Source organism: Helianthus annuus, chromosome 5 (genome assembly GCF_002127325.2).
Source record: "Helianthus annuus cultivar XRQ/B chromosome 5, HanXRQr2.0-SUNRISE, whole genome shotgun sequence".
NCBI lineage: Eukaryota > Viridiplantae > Streptophyta > Magnoliopsida > Asterales > Asteraceae > Helianthus > Helianthus annuus.
In genome coordinates, this window is record NC_035437.2 from 139,498,957 (window position 1) to 139,526,903 (window position 27,947).

The window sequence follows — 27,947 nt, forward strand, 5'->3', positions numbered from 1 at the left end:
TTATCTATTTATAAATATAGTCATATTTATATGTGTTATGCATGGTTTTCTAAAAGTCACCCGTGTTTATGTAACACCCAGTTATAGTACTAGATTTAATAACATAGAACCTTTCATTTGTTGCCAAAATTTAGAGTGTACCAAAACTTTTAATTTTTTTAAACCATAACTAGACACAACATACATGTATTGTTCTTACGAAACCATAATCAAGACGATAACTACAATTGTTTACATAGTTTTTAAAACAAAAGATCATGTGCGGAAGCGTTTGTTAGAGTGTTCGGTTCGGATACATATGCTTGATCATCACCCTTCTGCTAGAAAACCTGAAAACTGAGCATTTTAATCCAATGTTAGTATTATGGTCCTTGACCAATAATATAAACGAAACGGTGTGTTAAAACCAATTAAAGAAATCAAAAATATGAATTTCAGCATTTGGAACTGGGGGCTACCGTAACTTACGGTAGTCACCGTAAGTTACGGTGGCACCTGGAAGCTTATTGTTCTGCCGTAAAGCAGAAGAATCCCACCGTAGCATTTTATTGGCTACCGTAAGTTATGGTGTCACCGTAACTTACGGTAGACCCTGCACATGTTTTCTTGCTTTGTGATCTTCGACATTCTAGTCCCGTTTTGCAGGGAATTAACCTTGGACATGTTATCACCTACCCAAGGTTAATTACCCATGTTCGGAATTGTTACTCGCTATCATGTTTCGCTTTCCCATGAGGGATCGCTTACGAAATCATCTACATGTTTGAATCCAAGACTTCATGTTCATCAACTATACTACTTGACATATTTACCATTTCATGACCCTAACTCCTGTACTAGGAGTTGGACTTCGCAACCAAATTTAGCGTGTCTAACATACGGCTTACACAACGATCATAACCATGCCTTATGTAATGTTGTTAAACTTCATATTTACTACGAAACTTGTTTGACCCGTTTGGTACTGAATTAAGCACCTTACGGACATTTGATTCCCATATTTATCACTTGTTTAAGACTTAAATCAAATTCATGCCATAAAGGTAACTCTCGATTTTCATGTATGAATAACGACATGAGACTAACCATAAACATAATGTAATGAAACGATAAATTTCATACCTTTAGAGTACGCCTTTTCCCCGTGAATTCCCTCTGGCTTGTCCGCTCGACGATCCGGACTCTATGCCTAGAAATTTCAGTTTACAACATGTTTAGAACTCTTTTCATGACCATAATCACATCATTATGAACCATGATCAAATCTGCGTTTTCATCCAAATTTTAGCATTTAATTCCTCACTTAGGCATTTCAACAAACACCTAATAGGTCAGATTTTTATACAAACTAAACCAAGTTCATATCTTGTAATTATCATCGAATTTCACTTTAATTAATCAACCTTGCACATATCCTAACATTAACATTTCAGAAATCACTTCCTAATTTCGGATTGTGCTAGAACAAGAGTTTTAAATTCTGCATTTATCAAGTTTCTTGGAGTTCACTACTCACCTACAATGGTGATTATGAAACCCTACAAGTATTATACAAGGTTATGTCAAGAAATCATCTAGGGTTTGTTCCTAAACCTCATAACCCTTCTAATTTCAGCCATGCATCAACAATCAAGTTGAATTTCTTGTTTTTTTTACACTTAACCTAGAATTCAAGATGTAGCAAAAACACCAAATTTCTACATACCTGTTGATCACTATGGCTAGGTGATCGTTAATTCGTGTTTAGAACTTGATTTGGAGCAGATTTGCAACTTCAATTTGTGAATTTTGTGAAGATTCTAGGGTTTAGGGGATGGGGGTCGCCCTTTCTTGCTCCTGATCGACCAGACACACCAAAAATGGTGTGTTTGGTGAGTTTTGTTACAATCAGCATTTAACTTTCATTCTTTGGCAAGTTTAGTCCCCCAACTTTGTTTTATTCTTAAGTTTATGTGTTTTAACCCTATTGTGAATTATTTCAAGACTTGAATTTAACTAGGTTAAGTTCCTAGTTTGTAAATTCTTGTTTATTAACTCTTTGAATTTTCTAATATAAGGATTTATATTTTCGGGGTGTTACAAGTCCACCCCCTTAAAAAGGGTTTCGTCCCCGAAACCGAATTACGTACCAAATAATGTAGGGTGGAGACGTCGCATCTCCTCTTCAGACTCCCACGTAGTGTCTGATCCTTTTCTGTGCTCCCATTTGACCTTGACTTGATTTATCACCTTGTTCCTCAAACTTTTCTCTTTACGATCTAAAATCGCAATTGGTTTTACTGCATAATTGAGGCTGTTATCCACCTCGATATCATCGTAGTGGATATGAGCAGTTTCATCGGCCAAACATTTTCGGAGATGTGACACGTGGAATGTGCTATGAATCCCACTCAACTCTTCGGGTAATTCAAGTCGATAAGCTACTTTACCAACCCGTTCGGTGATTCTAAATGGCCCAATAAATCTTGGGCTTAGTTTTCCCCCTTTTCCTGAATCTAATAATGCCCTTCCATGGGGAAACTTTTAGCATTACCATGTCGCCAACCTGAAATTCAATTGGCCTATTCCTTTTATCCGCATATGCCTCTTGTCGGTCTTGAGCCGCTTTCAAGTGTGTCCGAACTATGTCGATCTTCTCATTCGTGGTTCGGATTATATCGGTAGGTGCTAGCCCTCGTGGACCCACTTCTCCCCAACATACTAGAGTACGACACTTTCTGCCATATAATAGCTCATACGGGGCCATCTTTATACTCGCGTGATAGCTATTGTTATATGCAAATTCGACCAAGGGTAGATGGACATCCCAACTACCTCCAAAGTCGATAATGCACGCCCGCAACATATCTCCCAACGTTTGTATTGTTCTTTCGCTCTGCCCATCCGTTTGTGGATGGTAAGCAGTGCTAAGGAACAACTTAGTTCCCATTTGCTCTTGGAATTCACGCCAAAATTTCGAAGTAAACCGAGTATCTCTGTCTGACACAATGGATATCGGTACCCCATGCCGTGCTATAATTTCATTAGTGTACACTTCCGACATCTTCTCAGATGTATAGGTCTCACGAATGGGTATCAAGTGAGCGCTTTTCGTCAATCTGTCTACAACTACCCATATAGCATCAAACCCGCGGTTAGTTTTGGGCAATTTGGTCAACAAATCCATGATGATTTGTTCCCATTTCCAAACGGGGATTTCCAATGGTTGGAGTTTACCGTATGGCTTTTGGTGTTCAGCCTTGACTTGTAGACAGGTCAAACACCTTTCCACGTATCTAGCGGTGTCTCGTTTCATTCCGGGCCACCAATAGTTTTGTTTCAAATCATTATACATCTTGGTTGCTCCCGGGTGAATGGAATAACGGGATTTGTGTGCTTCGTCAAGTAGAAGCTTTTTAACCCCACACGTGTTAGGGACCCAGATTCTATTGAAACGAGTCTTCAGGCCGTGACTGCCTATCTCTAGGTCTTTAACTTGGCCGATAATTCTTTCCTTTTTCCAATTTTCCACCTTCACAGCTTCATTCTGTGCTTCTCGAACTCGTTCTAGTAAGCTCGAAGTCACAATGAGTTGCATTGATCGTACCCGTATCGAGGTATAATCTGCTTTGCGACTCAGCGCATCAGCCACTACATTGGCCTTCCCAGGGTGGTAATGTATTTCACAATCAAAATCTTTGACCGTTTCCAACCACCGCCTTTGTCTCATGTTTAATTCCTTCTGATCGAAGAAATATTTCAAGCTTTTATGGTCGGTAAAGATCGTAAATTTTACTCCGTACAAGTAATGCCTCCATATCTTTAAGGCGAACACCACCGCCGCCAATTCCAAGTCATGAACCGGGTATTTCTTTTCATGAACCTTCAATTGCCTCGAGGCATAGGCGATGACCTTACCTCGTTGCATCAAAACACACCCAAGCCCCAAATAGGAAGCATCCGAGTAAACCACCATGTCGTCAGTCCCTTCCGGTAATGTCAACACCGGAGCGTGGGTCAACCTTTCTTTGAGCGTTTGAAGGCTTCCTCTTGCTTAACGCCCCATACGAACTTTTCCTCCTTGCGAGTCAATTTGGTCAATGGCAAGGCAATTTTGAAGAAATCTTGTATGAATCTCCGATAATATCCCGCAAGCCCTAAAAAGCTTCGGATTTCCGAGGGATTTCTTGGAGGGCTCCATTTCGACACAGCTTCTATCTTTGACGGATCTACTAGTACTCCATCGGTACTAATAATATGGCCAAGAAATTGCACCTCTCTTAGCCAGAAAGCGCACTTAGAGAATTTTGCATACAACTTTTCTCGTCTGAGTGTCTCCAATATTTCTTGCAAATGACACAAGTGCTCAGCTTCATTCTTCGAGTATACTAATATGTCATCGATAAATACAATTACTGATTTATCTAGCATAGGTTTGCAAACCCGGTTCATGAGGTCCATGAAAGTCGCGGGTGCATTGGTCAACCCGAAGGGCATTACAAGAAACTCATAATGCCCGTACCGTGTACGGAAGGCCGTCTTCGGTACGTCTTCCACCTTGACTTTCAATTGGTGATAACCAGATCGGAGATCAATTTTGGAGAACCAACTTGCTCCTTGTAGTTGGTCAAACAAATCATCAATTCTTGGGAGTGGGTATCGATTCTTCACCGTGAGTTTGTTTAACTCTTGGTAATCGATACACATGCGCATACTGCCATCCTTCTTTTTCACGAATAAGACTGGTGCGCCCCACAGAGACACACTCGGTCGGATAAACCCCTTGTCGATAAATTCCTGAATTTGAGACATCAATTCTTGTAACTCCGACGGCGCAAGTCGGTATGGCGCCTTGGCCACGGGTTTCGCGCCCGGAATCAACTCGATTCCAAACTCTACCTCCCGTTCTGGTGGTATCCCCGGTAATTCTTCCAGAAACACATCTTCATAATCACGTACCACCGGTACGTCTCCAATTTTGAGGGGTTCTTTTTCCGTTTCGCTTGCGTATACCATATAAGCCTTGCATCCATGTTTCATAAGTTTATGGGCTTCTAGCATTGAGCATATCACCGGGTTACCTCCTTTTTCACCGTATATCGTAACTTGCTTTCCGCTAGGAGACGTCAGTTTTATTTCCTTTCGGAAACAAACCACCTTCGCGTGGTGACGGGATAACCAATCCATCCCTACTATCACTTGGAATTCTCCCATCGACATCGGAATCAAGTTTATCATGTATTCTTCGTCATCAATGTTCATTTTACAGTTTTCGCATACATCGCAAACGATAAAGCTCTTGTTATTACCTATCTCTACTTCTAAGGGCATAGGTAATTTTGTTAGAACAAAGGAAGGATGCTGAATAAACCCATATGAAACAAAGGATTTATTCGCACCCGTATCAAATAACACACGTTCTGGAATTGAGTTTACAGAAAATATACCAGAGACCACGTCAGGTTCGACCTTTGCTTCAGCAGCGGTCAATTGGAAAGATCTTGCTTTTGCTTTCGAGGCTTCACCTTTCGGGTCTTGCCCGTCTTTCTTTCCGACTAGCTCCGGGAATTCTGATCTTTTGTGGCCCGTTCGGTAACAGTTGTAACAGACGGTCACTTTCTCCGGGCATGATATGGCCATGTGTCCCGTTTTTCGACATATGGGACAAGGCTTATCTTTGAAGCGACATTCACCCTTATGATTCTTCCCACAAGTTTTGCAACTTGGTATACTACCCTTTGCGTCTGATTTCTTCGCTGTTTCATTCGTTCTTGCTTTCTTGGTAGGGCTTGGACTCACATCTTGTGCCCTTCGTTCACCCCGTTCTATACTCTTTTTCAGTTCGATCTCCCTTTCCCGAGCAGCATTGACAATCTCGGTAAGGGTCTCGTACTTTGAAGGGGTTATGAACTCTCTATATTCTGCGCTTAGCATGTTATGGTAGTAATAGACCTTTTGCTCTTCATTCGTTATCAAATCATCGCAGAACTTCATCTTGTCCATAAACATCCCCGTGATCTTGTCTATGGATTCACCTTTGTGTCTGAGTTGCATGAACTCTTCCTTGATCTTGTTTATGACCGCTTTGGGACTATGGTGTTTAAGAAACGGCGTCTTAAACTCCTCCCATGTCATGGTCTTAGCCGCTTCACTTCCAACCTCCTTCTTTTTGTTATCCCACCAATCTTTTGCTTGACCTCTTAATTGACCCGTACCATAAGCTACGTAGTCATTTTCATCGCAATGAGTTCTCTCAAATACTCCTTCGATATCGCCTATCCATCGTTGGCACACAATTGGATCAACCTCCCCATTATATATGGGTGGTTTACAAGCCACGAATTCCTTGTATGAACAAGGCTTTCATCCTCCAGATTTTTCCTTTGCTAGATTCGAATTATCCTCTAGCTTCTTGATTCTCTCTTCTACTACTGATAAAACCGTGTTTTGAATTTTATCAATGAAGTTTGACAAACTGTTTTCGATCGCCTTTCCAACCTCTTCGGCAATCACTATCCTCATTTGTAATGTGACTCTTGGCACCGCATCATCATCACCTCCATCCGCCATCTTTAATACTGAAATGTTTACATATATTGTTAAACATTCCATTTGTAACATATGTTTTACTTGTTTTGATTTAATCAAGTTCGTGACTTGACTCAATCATTCCTGTTTCATGCCTTTCTTGTGTTTAAGTGTGTTTACACACTCTTGATTCTATCATTCTTGTTTCATGCTTTTCTTGTGTTTGAGTGTGTTTACACACTCTTTTCCATGCATATTTGTTCGTGACTTATTTCTATTTTATCAAAATTTACTTACATAATAATTCTTACCGGGTACTTAATCAAGCTTGAACCGAACACTTATTGACAACCTTGAGCTCTGATTACCAACTTGTAACACCCAGTTATAGTACTAGATTTAATAACATAGAACCTTTCATTTGTTGCCAAAATTTAGAGTTTACCAAAACTTTTAAATTTTTTAAACCATAACTAGACACAACATACATGTATTGTTCTTACGAAACCATAATCAAGACGATAACTACAATTGTTTACATAGTTTTTAAAACAAAAGATCATGTGCGGAAGCGTTTGTTAGAGTGTTCGGTTCAGATACATATGCTTGATCATCACCCTTCTGCTAGAAAACCTGAAAACTGAGCATTTTAATCCAATGTTAGTATTATGGTCCTTGACCAATAATATAAACGAAACGGTGTGTTAAAACCAATTAAAGAAATCAAAAATATGAATTTCAGCATTTGGAACTGGGTGCTACCGTAACTTACGGTAGCCACCGTAAGTTACGGTGGCACCTGGAAGCTTATTGTTCTGCCGTAAAGCAGAAGAATCCCACCGTAGCATTTTATTGGCTACCGTAAGTTACGGTGTCACCGTAACTTACGGTAGACCCTGCACATGTTTTCTTGGTTTGTGATCTTCGACATTCTAGTCCCGTTTTGCAGGGAATTAACCTTGGACATGTTATCACCTACCCAAGGTTAATTACCCATGTTCGGAATTGTTACTCGCTATCATGTTTCGCTTTCCCATGAGGGATCGCTTACGAAATCATCTACATGTTTGAATCCAAGACTTCATGTTCATCAACTATACTACTTGACATATTTACCATTTCATGACCCTAACTCCTGTACTAGGAGTTGGACTTCGCAACCAAATTTAGCGTGTCTAACATACGACTTACACAACGATCATAACCATGCCTTATGTAATGTTGTTAAACTTCATATTTACTACGAAACTTGTTTGACCCGTTTAGTACTGAATTAAGCACCTTACGGACATTTGATTCCCATATTTATCACTTGTTTAAGACTTAAATCAAATTCATGCCATAAAGGTAACTCTCGATTTTCATGTATGAATAACGACATGAGACTAACCATAAACATAATGTAATGAAACGATAAATTTCATACCGTTAGAGTACGCCTTTTCCCCGTGAATTCCCTCCGGCTTGTCCGCTCGACGATCCGGACTCTTTGCCTAGAAATTTCAGTTTACAACATGTTTAGAACTCTTTTCATGACCATAATCACATCATTATGAACCATGATCAAATCTGCGTTTTCATCCAAATTTTAGCATTTAATTCCTCACTTAGGCATTTCAACAAACACCTAATAGGTCAGATTTTTATACAAACTAAACCAAGTTCATATCTTGTAATTATCATCGAATTTCACTTTAATTAATCAACCTTGCACATATCCTAACATTAACATTTCAGAAATCACTTCCTAATTTCGGATTGTGCTAGAACAAGAGTTTTAAATTCTGCATTTATCAAGTTTCTTGGAGTTCACTACTCACCTACAATGGTGATTATGAAACCCTACAAGTATTATACAAGGTTATGTCAAGAAATCATCTAGGGTTTGTTCCTAAACCTCATAACCCTTCTAATTTCAGCCATGCATCAACAATCAAGTTGAATTTCTTGTTTTTTTTTACACTTAACCTAGAATTCAAGATGTAGCAAAAACACCAAATTTCTACATACCTGTTGATCACTATGGCTAGGTGATCGTTAATTCGTGTTTAGAACTTGATTTGGAGCGGATTTGCAGCTTCAATTTGTGAATTTTGTGAAGATTCTAGGGTTTAGGGGATGGGGGTCGCCCTTTCTTGCTCCTGATCGACCAGACACACCAAAAATGGTGTGTTTGGTGAGTTTTGTTACAATCAGCATTTAACTTTCATTCTTTGGCAAGTTTAGTCCCCCAACTTTGTTTTATTCTTAAGTTTATGTGTTTTAACCCTATTGTGAATTATTTCAAGACTTGAATTTAACTAGGTTAAGTTCCTAGTTTGTAAATTCTTGTTTATTAACTCTTTGAATTTTCTAATATAAGGATTTATATTTTCGGGGTGTTACAGTTTACACACGGGTCTTACCGCTAATTATATTAATAAAAACATTATATTAAAATAAAGCAAAATAACATTAACTAAATTAAAAAAAATAACATTACATAAAGTTTAAAAACTATATGGCCATCCATATTTTTTTGCGATCTCGCGTTTTCGAGCTAGTGTGATTTCCAACATCTCCGGTGGAACATTGTCGTGTGGCCTGTTAAACGTCTCGAGATCTTTATCAAACCGAATCGATTTCAACGCCTCTCGTTGTTCATAGGCTAACTCGATATATTTTTTCTCTCGTTTCTTTTTAATTGCCACCAATTCTTATTTCATATTTTTGTATTCTTGAAGCTTGTCGGATATACCAATTGACTTTTCGCTCGATGTTGCGGGTCCTTTATCTTTCTTTTTTTTCCTTGTTGGTAAGGGGTCTACGTTTATGTCGGGTAGATCAATACCCTCTTGATAGTTACCCGAATCAGAAGACTTTCTTTTTTGCCCCGAACCACCACTATCCTCACCCACCAATGGCACCGGAGCCCATTTCTCATGCTTTCTAACCACCTCCCACGCCTTAATATGAGGAAAGCCACCCGCATGTCATTTTTGGTAATCTTTTAGCGCTTGTTTGATAACATGAGCATCGTCACACCCGCTAGGACGTAAATAATCCTATAATAAAAATATAAATTATATCAATGTAAAAAACAACGATTTATTTTATGGAAAAAAATAGTAACTATGTAAACTTTAAAAGTTATATCGCTTGATGCCAAAAACCGTTGAATTCGTTCAACATTGATTGCATATTTTTCCATTTCGGACGGCTTGATGAATGGTCCATGAGCTTCCTCCAACGGTTGTATTGTATGCAAGAACATTCTTCCAAAAACTATCCGCTTTTTGTGCATTTCTTGTTTTTCTTTTTAAGAGTACAATGCACGTACGCATCCCTAAAGCCTCTTCTTGCTTCTTCGCCCATCTTTGCGGATCCGCCCTATTCCCTTTTCCTTTCCTTTCTACTTCATCTTGAACATCTTCTTCTTCTTCAACTTCTTCATCGTCATCTAAGTGTGGAGTTTCAGGTACAATTTCTTCATCTTCGTCGTCATCGTATATGGGGAGCACGTGTTCAACATTATCTCTTGGAGACTGAGATGGTGGACTCCGATAAGCAAACGGGTCAAAAGCGTTTTGGGCTTCCGTAGGATACTCGTATACACCCGGTGCAACCCATTATGGGACCTTGCGGTAATGAATAAAATTGTGGTGGATAGTTGGGTTGGGGCTGGGTGTTGTAAAAACCCGTTTGCGGAAAAAATTGCGGTGGGAAATTAGGTTTGTCACACCCCCAAAATCCACCTGCGGAACACCACCGCTTGGGGGCGTGACTAACCAGGATCCAGCCACCAATTATACTGAGCAATATAATTAAATAACATAAGTAATACTCATCTTCCACAAGGTCAGCAAATATCATAGTCAGAGTTCAAAAGTTTTAAGTTTAAATAATAGTTCAGATAAGTAGCGGAAGCATAGGCAAAATAGTTCAGAACAAGATTCTTAGTTCGAGTTTGTTTAGAACCCAACACACGGGTTAGACGACCACTACACATCCGCAAGCTGCAAGCTCCTGAATCACTGGGTACCTGCAAAGCATGCAGTAGGGTATCAACATAATGTTGGCGAGTCCACGAGGTGTCAAGTTTTAGTTTTCGAAAACGTAAGTTGTTTAGATAAAGCATTTATAATCACGTTGTGGGGAGCTACCCCATCTGTAAGCTCACTAAACTGTAGATACCGAAACTGTTGACGGAAAGTTGTTGTTCCCCGAGTCAATGTCTATCGTCATTGACCAAGATGCAAGGTCTACTAGTTCACGCCCGATCTCCCCCGGTCACGGTGTGAGGTTGTCAAACCTAATAGCGCTATCAACTAATAACCCGTTCGCCCCCGGCGATTAATCGGTACTGTAAGCAGGGACTTAAGGTGATAGAGTTTCGTTTAGCTTGGCTAGTTGTGATTTATAAATAATATCCAAACGTATCTCCCCCGGAGATAGTAAATACCCATTCGGATTTCCCCCGGAAGTAATAGTTCAAAAGTATTTTTCCCCAAAGTTGGCAGTTTGTCCGTGTCCCTCCTTGGGACGCATGCTTTTAGTGTGTGAACTCACCTTGGGTTGCTCGGCAGATTAGGTTACTTGTCAAACACGCTGGTCACCACGTCCTAACATGGTTACCAGTATAGGTCAGGTTTGGGTACAGAGAATGTCACGTATATATTGCACATAATCTAACACATAGCATGCATACAGTTACATGTAGAGTTATTGGGCCTGTTCTACTATTGGATCAGTCAACAGTATCAACTAACACATAGTTCAGTTAAACAGGCGGCCCAAACAAATCACGTTATGGCCCAATAACTAAAGTGAACAGCCCAGTCGAGACAAGGTGGTCTCGACTCGAGAACATACGGTCTCGAGTCGCAACCAGAAGGTCTCGGCTTGTAATGGTTGGTCTCGAGTGGTGCAGGCATGACTCGCAACTTCGGAGGTCTCGAGTCCCGTCTCGAGTTGTCACATGGCTGTTAGTCATTCCAAAGGGCATGACAAGGAATTCATAATGACCATAACGAGTTCTGAATGCAGTTTTGGAGATGTCTTCATTACGGACTCTTAGCTGATGATAGCCCGATCGTAGGTCAATCTTTGAGTAGTAGCTCGATCCTTGCAACTGATCGAATAGGTCGTCGATACGCGGGAGAGGGTAACGGTTCTTGATGGTAACCTTGTTTAGCTCACGATAGTCGATGCACATTCGGAATGTGCCATCCTTCTTCTTAACAAAGAGTACTGGCGCTCCCCAGGGTGATGAACTGGGGCGGATAAATCCTTTATCCAATAGTTCTTGTAGTTGCGTAGAGAGTTCCTTTAGTTCTGCGGGGGCTAGTCGATAAGGCGCACGAGCTATAGCCGCTGCTCCGGGAGCTAGCTCGATTTGGAATTCGACCTGACGGTAGGGAGGGAGTCCAGGTAGTTCTTCAGGAAACACCTCGGGGTAGTCGCGTACCACTGGAAAATCTCCAATCCTCTTTTCCTTTTCCTGTGTGTTGGTGACAAGTGCTAAGAGAGCGGTGTGCCCCTTTCGTAAACATTTCTGGGCTTTCAAGAACGAGATGATGCCTGTGACTTCTCCGCCTTTGTCGCCTTGCACGATGAGGGGTTTGCCAGAACGGCGGGGAATGCGAACCATTTTCTCTTGACAGAGGATTTCCGCGCGATGTTTGGATAACCAATCCATACCGATAACGACGTCGAAGCTTCCAAGAGCAATAGGGAAAAGATCGATGCTATAGGTCTGACCAGACAGTTCTAGTTTGAAGTCGTTGATAACATGTGAGGCCTCGATGTTTCTACCATTAGCTAACTCGACGACATGTTTAGAACTTAGTAACGAAGGCGGGTGCTTAAGCTTCTTACTAATACGTAGGGACACATAACTAGCATCGGCTCCGGAATCAAATAATACAGAAACATAACGATCATCGAGTAGGAACTTACCCGCCACGACGTTGGGGTCATTCCTCGCTTCTCCAGCTCCAATCACAAAAGCCCTTCCCCTTGCACCATTCCCAGCATTGTTGTTTTGTTCGTTGTTTCCAGCTCCCTGATTGTTGTTGCGGTTCTGGTTCAGTTCAGGGCAATTCTTCTTAAAGTGCCCCTCAGCTCCACACTGGAAATAACCCTTGACGTTCCCATGATGCTGCTGCTGCTGCTGGTTCTGCCCCGTGGGAAGTGGGCTCCTACAGTCCTTGGCCTCATGCCCCATCTTGTTACATCGCTGACACTGACTTTTCCCACAAGACCCACTGTGATGTCGATTGCACTTGTTGCACTTAGGGTGGTTCCCGCGATAGCCACCCTGTTGTTGAGGGCCCTTGTTGTTGTTAGTTTTCCTCTGCTGGGTTGGGGCCTGAGTGGGGTTAGCATCCTTGCTTTGATTTCCCTCCCACTTACGCTTGTTGTCATTAGAAGTTCCAGCAGTAGCACTGATCCTTTTGGGCAGCTTGCCCTGTTCCACGGCCTGATCAGTGAGTTTGTGAGCAAGACGAACGACCGGCTGAATGGTATTGAGGTTGGCTGCAGTCACATGGCTTCGAATTTCGGGAGCCAAACCCTTGATGTACAACTCGATTCTTCGGTACATGGGTCGAGACATGTTTGGGCAAAGAGCAGCGTAGTCATTGGACTGTTTGGTGTATGCCTCGATCTCTGATCCAACCATCTTGAGCTCATAGTACTCGTTTTCGAGCTTGTGGATGTCATCCCTGTGACAATACTCTTCCTTAATCATGTCCTTGAAATCCTCCCACGCAGTAGCATTAGCAGTTTCCAACCCAAACATCTGAATTTGCGCCTTCCACCAGGAAAGCGCGTTTCCTTCGAGCGTGCCAGTAGCAAACTTCACCCAATTCGCAGGGGGGCACTCACAGACAGCAAAGACGGCTTCGACTTTCTCAATCCAGCGCAGAAGAACTATGGCACCCTCAGTGCCATTGAATGGGAGAGGTTTGCAATCCATGAAAGTCTTGAAAGTACACACATGTGGTTGCGCAGGTGCATGCTGACCTCCAGGGTGAGCTGCGAAAGCTGCAGCCACCGTGTTAAGCAGGTTAGTGAATTGAGCCTGAGTCATGTTAATGTTTCCTCTTCCACGTCCACTCATTGTCTTCATAATCAGAAAGCATAGTATGAGTGTGATGTCGTAATGTAGCGAGAATGAGATAGAAGAGGGAGGTGTATCTATCTAACTAGGCACGCTAGTACGTATAGCAAAACAGAAAACATAAAGCAAGCAAGCAAGTAAACACTGGTCCGAGCTATGAGGTCTAATGTGTTGAGTCTTGCACTTGGAGTGTAGTGTCGTCGCGAGTCACGGGTTATAGTTTGGTTTTTCTCAAAAAGATTTCCCCTTTTTAAAACCAAGTTCACTAAAACCTGGCTCTGATACCAATCTGTCACACCCCCAAAATCCACTTGCGGAACACCACCGCTTGGGGGCGTGACTGACCAGGATCCAGCCACCAATTATACTGAGCAATATAATTAAATAACATAAGTAATACTCACCTTCCACAAGGTCAGCAAATATCATAGTCAGAGTTCAAAAGTTTTAAGTTTAAATAATAGTTCAGATAAGTAGCGGAAGCATAGGCAAAATAGTTCAGAACAAGATTCTTAGTTCGAGTTTGTTTAGAACCCAACACACGGGTTAGACGACCACTACACATCCGCAAGCTGCAAGCTCCTGAATCACTGGGTACCTGCAAAGCATGCAGTAGGGTATCAACATAATGTTGGCGAGTCCACGAGGTGTCAAGTTTTAGTTTTCGAAAACGTAAGTTGTTTAGATAAAGCATTTATAATCACGTTGTGGGGAGCTACCCCATCTGTAAGCTCACTAAACTGTAGATACCGAAACTGTTGACGGAAAGTTGTTGTGCCCCGAGTCAATGTCTATCGTCATTGACCAAGATGCAAGGTCTACTAGTTCATGCCCGATCTCCCCCGGTCACGGTGTGAGGTTGTCAAACCTAATAGCGCTATCAACTAATAACCCGTTCGCCCCCGGCGATTAATCGGTACTGTAAGCAGGGACTTAAGGTGATAGAGTTTCGTTTAGCTTGGCTAGTTGTGATTTATAAATAATATCCAAACGTATCTCCCCCGGAGATAGTAAATACCAATTCGGATTTCCCCCGGAAGTAATAGTTCAAAAGTATTTTTCCCCAAAGTTGGCAGTTTGTCCGTGTCCCTCCTTGGGACGCATGCTTTTAGTGTGTGAACTCACCTTGGGTTGCTCGGCAGATTAGGTTACTTGTCAAACACGCTGGTCACCACGTCCTAACATGGTTACCAGTATAGGTCAGGTTTGGGTACAGAGAATGTCACGTATATATTGCACATAATCTAACACATAGCATGCATACAGTTACATGTAGAGTTATTGGGCCTGTTCTACTATTGGATCAGTCAACAGTATCAACTAACACATAGTTCAGTTAAACAGGCGGCCCAAACAAATCACGTTATGGCCCAATAACTAAAGTGAACAGCCCAGTCGAGACAAGGTGGTCTCGACTCGAGAACATACGGTCTCGAGTCGCAACCAGAAGGTCTCGGCTTGTAATGGTTGGTCTCGAGTGGTGCAGGCATGACTCGCAACTTCGGAGGTCTCGAGTCCCGTCTCGAGTTGTCACGATGTGGTCTCGAGTCGAGACCTTGATGGTCTCGAGTCCCTGAAGTCCGTTTTGAAGTTGCTTGGTCCAGGTCTCGAGTCGTAACCATTGCGGTCTCGAGTTATAGCTCCATGGTCTCGAGTCGCAACCGTTGGTCTCGAGTCGTTTACCTGCTGATTCTGATGCATCTGCCCGAATTGTACTATGCAACAGAATTCTGATTTCCTGAGGTTATGTACTATCCAATGATATCGCACAAACATGTTTCCTTGTCTAAAACTCAACTAAAACAGATCAAAACTAGCATTTTCAAATTTTTACAACACATTCATATCATATTCATGTTGTTCATCATTAGGGTTTTCATCCTAAACAAACATACTCATTTAATACCGATTTATGCTAGCATAATACACCTAGTTTAATGTACTATCGATCATCATCATTCACACACCCAACCGAGAACATGATAGCACCATATTCAAACATTTTTCTACTTATTCATAAGTCAAGTTAGCATGATCATTAACAAACCACTTTATTCTTCCTAACCATAACTTTATCTAGAAATCAAGCACCCACATCATAGATGAACAACAATCTTCATGTTTTTCATGATTTTTACTCACTAATCAATCAAGATCATGCAAAAGAGGTTAAGCATGTATTTCATTCATCAAGCACACAAGACATCTAGCACACATATAACACCTAGTACACATTAGAACACTAACCGGTAGAGACTCGAAGTGTGAGGGTATGAAGGGTCGATGAGTGAGCTTCCGAATGATGATTCCGAGCTTGAACCGAGCCGAGTGTCCTTGTTGTTGCTGGTTGAATCCGAGAGAAAGGAGAGGAGGTCTTGTAGCTTTTAGGGTTTTAGTGAGGGAGAGAGTGTGTGAGAGTGTAATGGAGAAGGTGGATGAGGGGTTTTATACTCGGTGGGTGGTGCACCCTACAAGGGTTTCGAGTGGGCTAAGGGAGGTTGCGGCCCAACCGGCCCAACCGGCCCAACCGTTTACTGTTTACTCGAGACCGAGAGTGGTCTCGAGTCGGGTTCGTGGTCTCGGTTCACTATCATACACATACATATATATATAGTTCACATACTAAATACAAGGATCACATAACTCGTCAAGATAATTCACGAACTTTCATTTAATAATATAAGTACACCAAAGGCTAATAAAATGAGGTTGCTCGGGAAAACCCGAAGTGTCACAGGGTTGGTACACACTTGATCCGCCTCGTCTACTTTGCGAGCCACGCCCTCTCGAACCTGAATCCAATACTTTTTTCTTGCCATCGCTCTTGTTTTGTGTATCCATGATGTGCTTGAGAACTTTGTAAATTGAGTGTATTTTTTATTGAATGGATTGATATTTATAAGGTGTTTATTTATTTTTTTATTTTTAACTCAACGGTAATATTACCGTTCAAGACATAAATACCTTCCAAAAATTGTGCCTTCCAACATTGAAATTCTTTTCCCCAATGCGGCAAGTCTTTGCCGATTTGAGGCTGTGTTTGGCTAGGCAATTATGTGGCGGCGGTGTTGCCTATCGGCAAACACCATGCCGATCAAGCTTACCGCATGCACCCCGGTGACCCTAAGGGTGAAGGGGGTGCACCTTCATGAGATTTGGGGAAATTTCCACTCATCCAATCATGATGTGCCATGTTAATTCCCCTCTCATACACCACTCTAGCCAAAAAAGATAAGGGGTGGTTTCCGCTCATGTCATAGGGGTAATTAATAAAAGTACAATAAATTAAAAAAATATTACATTAAATTAAAAATAAAAAAACATTACATTAATTAAGAATACTTAAAATAAACTAGATTAAACTAATTAAAATTACTACTCTTCGTCGGATTTCACCATTTTTAAATAAAATAGGGGTAGAGATTTAGTTTTGGAGAAATGAGGAAATGGGTTGGTGTGAATTTGTTTAAAATAGGTTAGGTTTATATAGTTTAAATATATAAAAAAAAGTTTTTTTTAATTAATGGCTATATAGCCGTTGAAGTCAAAAAGCATGCCCAACGTTCATCTTTTCCATGCCGTGAATATCCCCCGCTTTTTTACCTTGTCGCGTGGTGAAGGGGAACGGCGGCGGTGTTCCCCACGCGGTGAAGGGGTTCACCGCCCTTCATCCTGCTTCCATCTCGTTCACCCTAATTCTTTAGGTCGATCAATTTAATTGGTCTATTGGATATGAATAACATATATAAAAGAATATTTTTTAATTTTTATTGGGTCGGTTCTTTTCTTTTCGGTGTTTCTTGGTTGCGAAGCGAGAACTGATGCGAAACCGAAATTGTCAATAAATAGGAACCGAGGACTGAACATTTATATTATAGCGGGCTCGATTTTGGTTAATTTTCGGTCCTGTTTTCGTGTGATTTGGGTCGGATCGAAATCTGCTCACCCCTAAATCAAACCAAATAAACTAAACTGATTAACTGAAAACTGATTGGTTAATAAAATAGACTAACCAATGACTTCGGTTTCGGCCTCGATTGAGGATAACAACCGAACTGACCGAACAATGCACACCCTGATAGTGTCTGTGTTACCCACCATATCGTGCGGACACGCTTCTAGTATATACTCAGCTTCGATTGATGATAATAACGGGACCGACCGAACAATGCACACCTTGATTGTGTCTGTGTTTCCCACCATATATATATATATATATATATATATAGGGAGAGAATCATGAGAAAACTACATATATATGAGAAAACTAGAAAACTAACTAAAAACCACTAAAAAGGAGGGGGAGACTTTTAATGAAGTAGGGGGGAGTTTTAATGAAGGAGGGTAAAATTGGAACAAAAAATATATAACTTTTCAAACATTTCCCATTTCTCCATACGTTATCATTTTAAAACAAAAATGGCACCATAAGATCACAATTTTCTTATCTGTCATTCAAGTATATTCGAGCATATTTTTTATGACATAAAAAAAGATTTATGGTGTCGTCTTGTTTCAATACTATTATTACAGTAGTGCACATGTGCAATAAACCATGTACTACAATGTGCATTACATGCTTAAAATTAGCTTTTTGAGTCTAGTTTAGCTTTTAGGGTTAGTTTTTTTTGGAGGTTTAGGATTAGGATTAGGTTTTTGGGTGTGGGGGAGGGGGGGGGTTAGGTTTTTGGGGGGTGGGGGGGTTTAGGTTTTTTTTCGGGTTTATCTTTAGGGTTTAGTTTTAGGTTTTTGGGAGGGTGGGGGGTGGGGGGTTTAGGTTTTTGGGGGGGTGGGGGGGGGTTAGGCTTTTGGTGGGAGGGTGAATTTAGGTTTTTGGGGGGTGTTGGTGGGGGGTGGGTTAAGTGGTTTAGGCTTTCCGTATTAGTGCACATGTGCAGTACAACCAAATTTTTTTTTTTTTTTTTGAAAATTTGTTTCCATACATAAAAAGTAGCGATTTTTCTATAAAAAATTGTAAAAAAAAAAATTTGGTATGTTTTTTAGGTTTTTTTAGTTAGTTTTTTGGTTTTCTCATTTAAACTAGTTTTCTCATGATCTATCCCCTATATATATATATATATATAGGGTTGAGTTCATTTCAGAACTCTAAATAACTACAGAACTTTCAGAACTCCTAATAAACAATCATTTTATATATAAGTTTTTGTATTTAGGATCTTTTTATCATCTATTATATGTATTTCTTTGATTACATACATGTTAAAAGTAGTTTACATATGTTTAATTATCAAAATTATTTATATGTGTCATAACTAATTACATATATGTAAAAAAACTAGTTTACATATGTGTAATTATAAAATTACATATAAAAAAGGATAAAATTACTCTTAACATGTATGTAATCGTAAAAAAACACATAATAAATGATAAAATTATCCTAAACATAAAAATATATAAATAAAAAGATTATTTATTAGGAGTTCTGCGAGTTCTGTAAATATTTATGGTTCTGAAATGATCCTGGCCCTATATATATATATATATATATATATATATATATATAGGGGAGGGTTATCTTGAGAACGCTAAATATTGCGAGAACCGTGAGAACGAATGAAAAAACCAATCAAAACCAATTTTTTTTATACAAACCTCATTGTAATTAAGATACAACATCAAAACAAGAATTTATAACATCAAATAATTCATTTCTCATTTCAAAATCATTCTTTTTAGATTTTTTACACATGTGTAAATATAGCAGATTTACACATGTGTAAATGGCAAACTTACACATGTGTAAATTTTCTTTATTTATGAATTCACGTAAATTTAAACGTGTAAATTGAATTTCTAACATTGTATTCGAATAATAATGATAAGTGTAGAAAAAAATTTTGAATTTGAATTGTTTTTGACCAAGTTCTCATAGTTTTTTCATTTCTTCTCACGGTTCTCACAAATATTTAGCGTTCTCATTTAAACCCTCCCCTATATATATATATAAAACTAGTTGGTGCCCCGCCCGCGTTGCGGGGCGATGGCTGAATAATTCTCAACCAATTAAAAAACCAGTACTATAGTTTTGTTAGAAAGGAAAACTAAAATGATGACAAGATCGTAATTTTTAGCGGGGGTAAAATCGTAAATTTTAGCTAGGGGAAAACCATAATTTTATTTTGAACTGGGGAAAAACGTAATTTTGAATTGAGGGTGAAAGCGTAATTTTGAACCGAGTAGAAAATCGTAATTTTTAGCTGAGAGCAGAAGCATAATTTTAGTTTGAACTGGGGGCAAAACGTAAGTTTAACTGGGGGCAAAAACGTAATTTTAAAGTGGGTGTAAAATAATAAACTGGTGTAAAAGCGTAATTTTGAGATAGGGGGAAAACATATTTTTATTTTGAGCTGGGGCGAAAACGTAATTTTGGCGGAGGGTAAAATCGTAATATTTGAACCGAGGCCAAATTCGTAAATTTTAGCTGGGGGCAACAGGGTAATTACTTTTTGAACTTGGGTCGAAATCGTAATTTTAATCTGGGGGCAAAGACGAAAATTTAAAGTGGATAAAAAATAATAAATTGGTTGGTCCAATGGTGTATTACCGACCGCCCATTTTGACCAATGACAGGGAAACACTATTCCATGCCATGGTAAATGTAGATGTAGGAAATGTGAAGAAGCCTTATGGTCTCAAATGACCTTTGAAGTCTGATATGAACTTTGGGTCTGTTAGAATAGCCTATGGATCCAAAAATGAGCTTTAGGGCCTTGTTAGAGAATGAGAGGATGACTCACAAAGTCAACTATGAGCATTGGGCCTTTCTTATGAGACAATCATAGAAGCCTTTTGACAAATGCCTAGTCAAAGTTGAACTCCGAGTCGTCGAGCTTCATGATTTTGGGTTCGATCCTATTTGAAACTAGTTCTAGTTACACCCATAAGTTTCCCTCGGGTTCGGCATGGTGTGAATCTATACCTATATCTATATCTATATCTATATATCTATATATATTATATATAATAAACAAAACCATTGGGAGACATTTGTTACCTATTGGTTTAAGCCAAATAAGCAGCCACATCATCAGACATGTGGCATAGCTATGGTTTGAGTATTGGAGGGGCTTCTTTTGTATGCTTCATTACTCTCTCTCTCTCTCTCTCTCAATCTTTCATCATCATCATCGTTCCTTTTCTCATTGAAAACCCTAAATCACTGAATCAACTCATCATGAACTCAATCGACCCTATGCGTCAACATTTAATCCATCTTGAATCGTCAATACTGAACATCGACGGTAATGATTCCGTTAATCTTCTTCTTTTATGATTGATTTTGAATGGTTTGCCTTAAATGGTTTTGTTATGTACTGATTGAATGAATGAATGTTATTTGAATATCGATATTAGATTCTTTGTTTGTTATTGTTTTTTGACACACGATTTCGTTCTGTTGGTACCTTTTTGGACAAAGATTCGTCATCTTTACGTTTTTTTTCACTGCTTGAATGTTATTTAGGGTTTATAATCCACGCCGAAGGTTTTTTGTGTTTATTGTTTTCAATCAATGCTATACTTTGATATTCCTGAATACCCGGTTCTCATTCGTTCATCTACAAACCATAAATGGTTTTTTAATTTGTAGTTGTCTGTTTGAAACCCTAAGATTATGTTTTGCAGCAACGGCATCAGCATGCCTTTTTTCATTGTTTTGTAGTAGAGGTGGCAAAATGGATGGGTTGGATTGGATTGGTTGCTGGGTCAGGATGGGTTTGGGTTAGAATGGGTTTGGGTCAAGATGGGTAAAAGAAAGAAGAAGGTCAGGATGGGTTTGGGTCATGATGAGTTCAGGTCAGGATGGGTTTGGGTCAAGATGGGTTGAGAATAAATCAATAATAATAAAAAATGAAAAAAATTATAAAAAATAAAAAAATTTATAAAAAATAAAAAAAATTATAAAAAATAAAAAAAATTAAAAAAATTAAAAAATAAAAAAAATAAAAAAAGTTAAAAAAACGATCTGCACTTTTCCTGCATAACACACCTGATGTTATGATGTGCCTTCGATCTCTGTTTGATGAGTCTACTACTATATTTATTGATAACCAGTGTGCTATGTAGTTTATAAAATGTATATCGCTACAGCAACAATCTAAACTTTCTCTTTTATTACACTTGAATACTTTCTTGATGCTCCTCAGTCTGTTTGGGCGCCTGACCCATTTGACGTGTTTCGTTGTTCCCGTAGACTATTTTCGCATCAATTGTGTATAGTGCATATATAGGAATTAAAGAAAGACTTAATTATGCTGTTTTTGTACAATGTGTGACACAATCCAGGATATCTGTTTTATAAGATAAGAAAAGACTGTGTATCTATTTCAACCAGAATGCGACATGCTTCCATCCGTAACAATCGACCTAAATCGTATGGAAAAAGACAAAAATAAATGATGAAAGTGGCAAAATAATAATCTGGATCCATTCACAGAGTCATTTTCATTTTTGGGGTCTAATTTTTATATAAAAAGTAATAAGTATGCAGTATGCACAAAATGTAATTCCTATTGCTTCTTCTGAATTTACCAGCAAACAGATTATAATAATTATACAGCTAACAATTGATGATTTCTCATTCAAGAGTTTGTTTAGCAGTGTGAATCCATCAGACGAATCAACATCTAATTCGTAGTTTCAAACCAACAGAACCCAAATACAATCTATAAGCTAAAACCCCACAATAAAACAAAGCAAGACAAACTAACAAATCCACACAACAGTCGACAACAAAGCGAAAAAGAAACCAAATTTAGGATCCTAATGTCATACTAACCAACATAGGGTCAAACCAACACTCGAACAGTAACTCCATTTTCATCCATCAACAAAAGTTAAAGCAAAATAGAGGGCAAAACAAGACCAGAACATGTAGAAACTTGCTTAAAGCAACAACCACATTAACCTCAATCAATCATACCACAAACTACAGTTTCCCAAAACAAGAATCTAAGTATCCAACAACTAGGCAATGTGAATCCATCAAACAAGACAACATACAACCTAAACGACATCTAAATCGTCATGAATATTCACGGATTCCTAACTAGGGTTTCGATGTGTATTTGAAATTGAACAATTAAGAAGAAGTTTAGAATGCATAGTGAATTTACTGAAAATATATCAACCAAAAGTGAAATTCATACCATTCAATCGATCAAGAAGTGTAGAATAGATTGTTAATAGGTTGATTTAAGGGAGTATTTGGGTAGAAATTAAGAGCGTACTGGTAGTAGAGTAGAAAAGATGAGATCGTAGATGATTTTCATATTGGCCCATCTTGACCCATTCTCTTTTTTTTAGTGGCCCATCCTGACCTGGTCTGTTTTAGTTCTGATTTTCTTATTACCCATCTAGACCCATTAATAATTTTAATTGGCCCAAAATAACCCAGCAGCTTAAAATTAAAGTCCAAATTGACCCAAGTTTAGGTATTTGGGTAGAAATTGCCAGGTCTATTTTGTAGTGAATTTTTATTGTTGTTTGATATAGGTAAGGAATACTGATTGTTGGAGAATCATGTCTGCCCCTGATGAGAATAACACGTCTGATCATACAAAGGTTTGTTTGATAATCATGAGTGCTTAATTATGTTGTTGAATCCTGTATTTTGTGGAAATTGTGATTTTACTTTTTTATCATCTGGATGTCGTTTACAGTTGCAAATACTTGATTGAACTTTACCTACTGTATCGTGTGTGTGAGACACATTGTTACTACCGATGATGTGCCTCGCGTCTTTTAGAAGAAAGGTTTTATTGATTTATGATGCTTTCATTTTTTATTGGTCCGGATTTTGTTTCTACAACTTGCATCACACTTCTTTGGTGACTTCTAGACTCCGTGATAATGGACGTTGCATATGATGTCATCGAATTGCAAGATTAGGGCTTGACCGTAATCCAGATGATGAGGAAGAAGAGTTGAGCTTATCTGCAGAAGCAAGGGCCAGAATAGCAGATCCAAGTAACAGTGAAGCAAATAGCAAATACGTGGTTGACATATTCAGTCAAACACATCCCGCTGTAGCTGCTGAAATATTTGATTGCGTGAATTGCGGCCGATCTATTGTTGCTGGAAGATTTGCTCCTCATTTAGAGAAATGCATGGGGAAGGTGATTGTTTAGTATTTCGGTCATTTTTTCTGTACTATGTATTATATCTTCTGCTACTTTTTGTTCTATAAAAATACGATATAAATCATCTGACTTTGTTTAAAAACGATAAACAAGAAAACAAAATTGCAATATATCATAGTCGTAGGTTTAAATTTTAACCCTTTTAGTTTTGTGACTCATGATGCGTATGGAGGCTCTGGCATTGTTTCCACGAGGGGAGGCTGGAGGCTACCTGGTCAGCAAGGTGGCCTAAACAATTTGTGATGTAAGTGCCAAACAACAAGGTTCTTTGTATCTTACGTGTGTTTTATAACTATTCCATTTTTTTTTTATCTTGATTAGGTTCTTATTAGTTGAAACTAAAGGATAATGGCCTTCGTACTGATTTTTCTACACATTTTGGAGCTATAATGTGCAATTAGAGCTAACAAAAAATGAAATTTAATCATCGTACTCATTATTTGATTAGAGGTTCAAGTTCTTTTGAGTTTTCTCTTTTGTTATGTGTCATGTTCAAATGAAAAAAAAGTGACATGACTGCAAATTTTGTTTAGAGGTTAAGAGTTGTTTTAAGTGTTTATCTTCTATCTGTGTAGAGGTCCGTTGTGTATCCTAGAGGATAGATAAGCAAGTGCAAAAATGGGAAAATCATCGAGAGATAAAAGGGTATCATACTATCATTTTTGTTTTCATATCTTTTTATTTGTGATCAATCTCCTTTATAGTTTAATGTGCACATAGGATATCTATTACCGCAAAGCAAAAGAAGGCTGGCGTGCACGAAGTGCCTTCAAGCTCCTTCAAATTGATAAGGAGTTCAACATCTTTCAAGGTACATTTCATATCAACTCACTCTGAATTATTATCATTATTGAAATGATTTTTTTACCATGATGCAATGCAATTATCATTTGGCATAATATCATTCACATATCTAATATTATTAACTCTCAGGAGTTAAGCGCGTGGTAGATCTCTATACCACACCTGGTAGCTGGAGTCAGGTATGTAATGCAATAGATTATACTCTTAATTTCTGGTCATATTGTTTTAATATCTTTTTTTCCTCTATGGTCTAGCACAAATGATGATCATTAACTATACGTATTTTTTTTTATTTTGTTTGAGGTTTTAGTATTGCATGTGTTGCATTAACTAGCACGGGCGGGAACTCGGTCAATATCGATTCAGTTCGTTTAGGTACCCGTACAGTACTGGCATTTGTTTTGAAATTTTCCGCCATTCAAATATACAACGAATGCGTTAGAGACCTTCTTAGTGCAGACGCTACTCCACTTAGACTCTTTGATGATCCAGAGGTGAGTACTATCTTATCAATTATACAAACATTTTTGAAGTTAATTCAGTGGTTTTTTTATGCAAACAGAAAGGAACAGTAGTAGATAAACTCACAGAGATCCATTTGGAGGACTGGACCCATCTAATGGAGCTCCTTGCCGCCTACGAAGTTGAATTTTTTACAGGTCGGGTTAATCGGACTGGGCTGACTAAAAAAATCCTGTTGAATTTTACTTATAACTAACGTTTAGAATACATTTTGGGCAACTTTTCTAATATTTGACCCATAGTCACCTAATTCGCTAGAAAAGTGGCGAATTTCGTATTGGTACGTTTCGTACCATACGGAATTCGTTTTTGTATAATACGGTTCGAATTCGCGAATTCACTCCATGAATTCAGCGTTTCATTCCATTCAATTCTGCGAATTTGCTGCACCAATTCACTGAATTCCGTTTGCAATAATAGCGAATTTTAAGGGTCAATACGTATTAGGGTTGGATACGGCGCCAGTACCATAGTCACCTAATTCGCTCAATTCAGCGCATCATGTTCATCAATTCAGCGAATGGTGATGAAGATGAAAAAATTAAACCTTACCTGTGATAATGATGAACCCTAGTGAAAATGGAGGAGAAGATGGAGTTGGAGGCTGTACGTTGCCTTTCTTTCATCTCTTTTAACCTAAAACCTCTTTTATTTACATAGTTCATCCTTTATGTTTATGTTATTATAAATATTAACCTAAAGCTTTTTTTATTAAGTTACATATTTCATCCTCAAATCTCTATATTTTTGCCTTTTCAATTTTAACCTAAAACTTTTTAAGTTGTTTACTTATTTGGATTTATAAAATTAGTAATTTTTGTTTTAATTTGTGTATACCGAATGGAACGGAATGGTACACCGAACCGAATCGTACCGGACCGTACCGAAATGAACCTACCCCCTTCCGAACCGAATTCGTCCCAACTAGCGAATTGCGAACCCGAACCGCGTACCCGAACCGGAGCGAACCGCGAATTAGGTGACTATGATTTGACCCATCTGAGTCAATATATAAGGCAAACCCCCCGACCCGTTTACCTATAACGGGTCGATCCACTTACCTATAAGGGTTGACCCATTTACCCATAGCGGGCTGACCTGTTTACTGATAGTGGGTAAAAAGTGTATACTGATAATTCATTTGGAATTACATCTACAGCTCAAAGAAAAATCGGGGAAACATCAATTAATGAAATGAGCTCAAGATCTCACCTGGTAAGCTTTTGATAATCCAACTACTTACCAACATGAATAAACTTTAAGATTTTTGGATCATGATGATTCATTGTTATATTTTTCAGACAATTGAAAGTTCTCTCAGTGAAGTCTCAGGGGTTGATAGTGCAACCATTCTTGCAGCTACTGTGGTACAGATGCTTACTATAAATACTAAATATTTAATTTATTTTTTATATAAATTCTCGACAATAAAATGAAAAAAATACAAAAGAATGTGTTTTTTGTAGAATTTTGTCGATCTATCAGGAAGTGAACGTGCTTCGCAAACCAATTCAGTGGGTAAACGACTGAAAGGAGGCGGCCACATAAACCGCAGTTTACTAACACTAGGCACAGTTATCCGCAAATTAAGGTGTGTACCTCTATAGCTTCATTTTCATGTTCTCAAATTAATGAACATATTATATTGTCTGGATGTAGCAAAGAGCCAAATGGTCATATACCATACAGAGACTCAAAGCTAACAAGAACACTACAAAACTCTCTTAGAGGAAATGCGAAAACAGCCAGAGTATGCACACTCCGCACACGCTCATCTTAAGCAGTCAAGAAACACACTTTTGTTTGCGGTTTGCGCCAAGGAAGTCAGAACAAGTGCCCAGGTTAATGTAGTCATGTCCGAGAAAGTATTGGTGAAGTAGTTGCAACGAGAAATCACTCGACTGGAACACGAGTTGAAAAACATGTCTTGCACAACAAATGATTCCGAGGCTATAAACAAATGAAAAACATGTCTGGCACAACCATTTTTGGCTGAAGCCACCAAATTATACATACTTTATTCCCCCATTTTACCCCCATTTTATGCGTTTTCGGCCGTAAAACCATTAATCGGATACTTAATCAGGTATACTTTTGTTTACAGGCCTAAAACAGCATGCCAAACAAGATGATGGTGAAAACGAGGACTTTCCGAGCGAAACGACAAAGCTGCGAACATTCTTTGAAGATTCTGACCTGGGCGTTTGGCACGGCCGTGCAATGAGTGGCACGACCGTACGGTTTCGAAGACAAAGCCTATCTCAGCGATGCATGACAGTGCAATCCAGAGTGCAACAAGATCTCAGAGTTGAACGATCTTGTGGATGGTTGCACCCCGTGCGGATCCGATGTCCAACCCAACCCCGGATATGCACTGCCCGTTCAAGAGCTCGTGCCACCCTAATCCGGCGATGCACGCTCGTGCCGCCTGAAGAACGGGCGTGCGACTACGAAGACCGGTCAAGATCTGATGATGTCATGCAGTATGGTGAACAGTGATTCAAAAAGTGAACGGTCGTGCACTTTATTGGCACGACCGGGCGATCGCAAAATGTTATAAAAAACAGACAGAAACATTTTGTTCGTAACTCTGGATATTTTGGGAGCTTCACAGGTGATTTTCAGGCTCCGGAGGCATTAGCTTTCACCCGGATTCAAGGCACATCGTGCCATTTAGCTCCGTTATCTTCCGGATTCTTAAACTTGTGCTTGTTTATAGTTTGATTTCTTGAATCTTTCCATATTTTTGTTTTGTTTCAAGCATTTAAGATTGATTATTATGTATTAATGTAAGCCTTTGGGCAAAAACACTAGAATCCCTTGCTTAATTACAACCATTAGTATGTTAA

At 39.1% G+C, this 27,947-nt stretch overlaps 1 protein-coding gene and 1 long non-coding RNA gene across 8 annotated transcripts; one reads left to right on the forward strand and one right to left on the reverse strand.

The window, feature by feature from the left end:
• Positions 1–239: 239 nt before the first annotated feature.
• LOC110927102 lies at positions 240–25,724 on the reverse strand. Of its 2 annotated transcripts, XR_004894422.1 has the most exons (5): positions 25,651–25,724; positions 25,165–25,212; positions 7,934–8,000; positions 1,123–1,189; positions 240–336 (listed from the first exon to the last, which is right to left on the reverse strand). It is a non-coding gene; the product is annotated as an uncharacterized LOC110927102 (long non-coding RNA). The 2 variants fall into 2 exon arrangements; XR_004894421.1 differs by lacking the exons at positions 240–336; positions 1,123–1,189 and adding an exon at positions 7,022–7,147.
• LOC110927101 (kinesin-like protein KIN-7J) lies at positions 20,758–27,947 on the forward strand. Of its 6 annotated transcripts, none has more exons than XR_004894417.1 (12): positions 20,758–20,874; positions 23,126–23,748; positions 23,945–24,016; positions 24,348–24,417; positions 24,493–24,583; positions 24,706–24,755; positions 24,880–25,070; positions 25,139–25,235; positions 26,258–26,313; positions 26,400–26,465; positions 26,565–26,689; positions 26,758–27,947. XR_004894417.1 is itself a non-coding variant. In XM_035990727.1 (6 exons), exons 2-6 carry the CDS (start codon positions 25,196–25,198, stop codon positions 26,876–26,878), a joined length of 408 nt encoding a protein of 135 aa, XP_035846620.1. In that variant the 5' UTR covers positions 24,929–25,070; positions 25,119–25,195; the 3' UTR covers positions 26,879–27,947. The 6 variants fall into 6 exon arrangements, 1 of the variants encoding a protein (XP_035846620.1); XR_004894420.1 differs by having other exon boundaries at positions 23,126–23,194; positions 23,293–24,016; positions 24,887–25,070; XR_004894419.1 differs by having other exon boundaries at positions 23,126–23,194; positions 23,472–24,016; positions 24,887–25,070.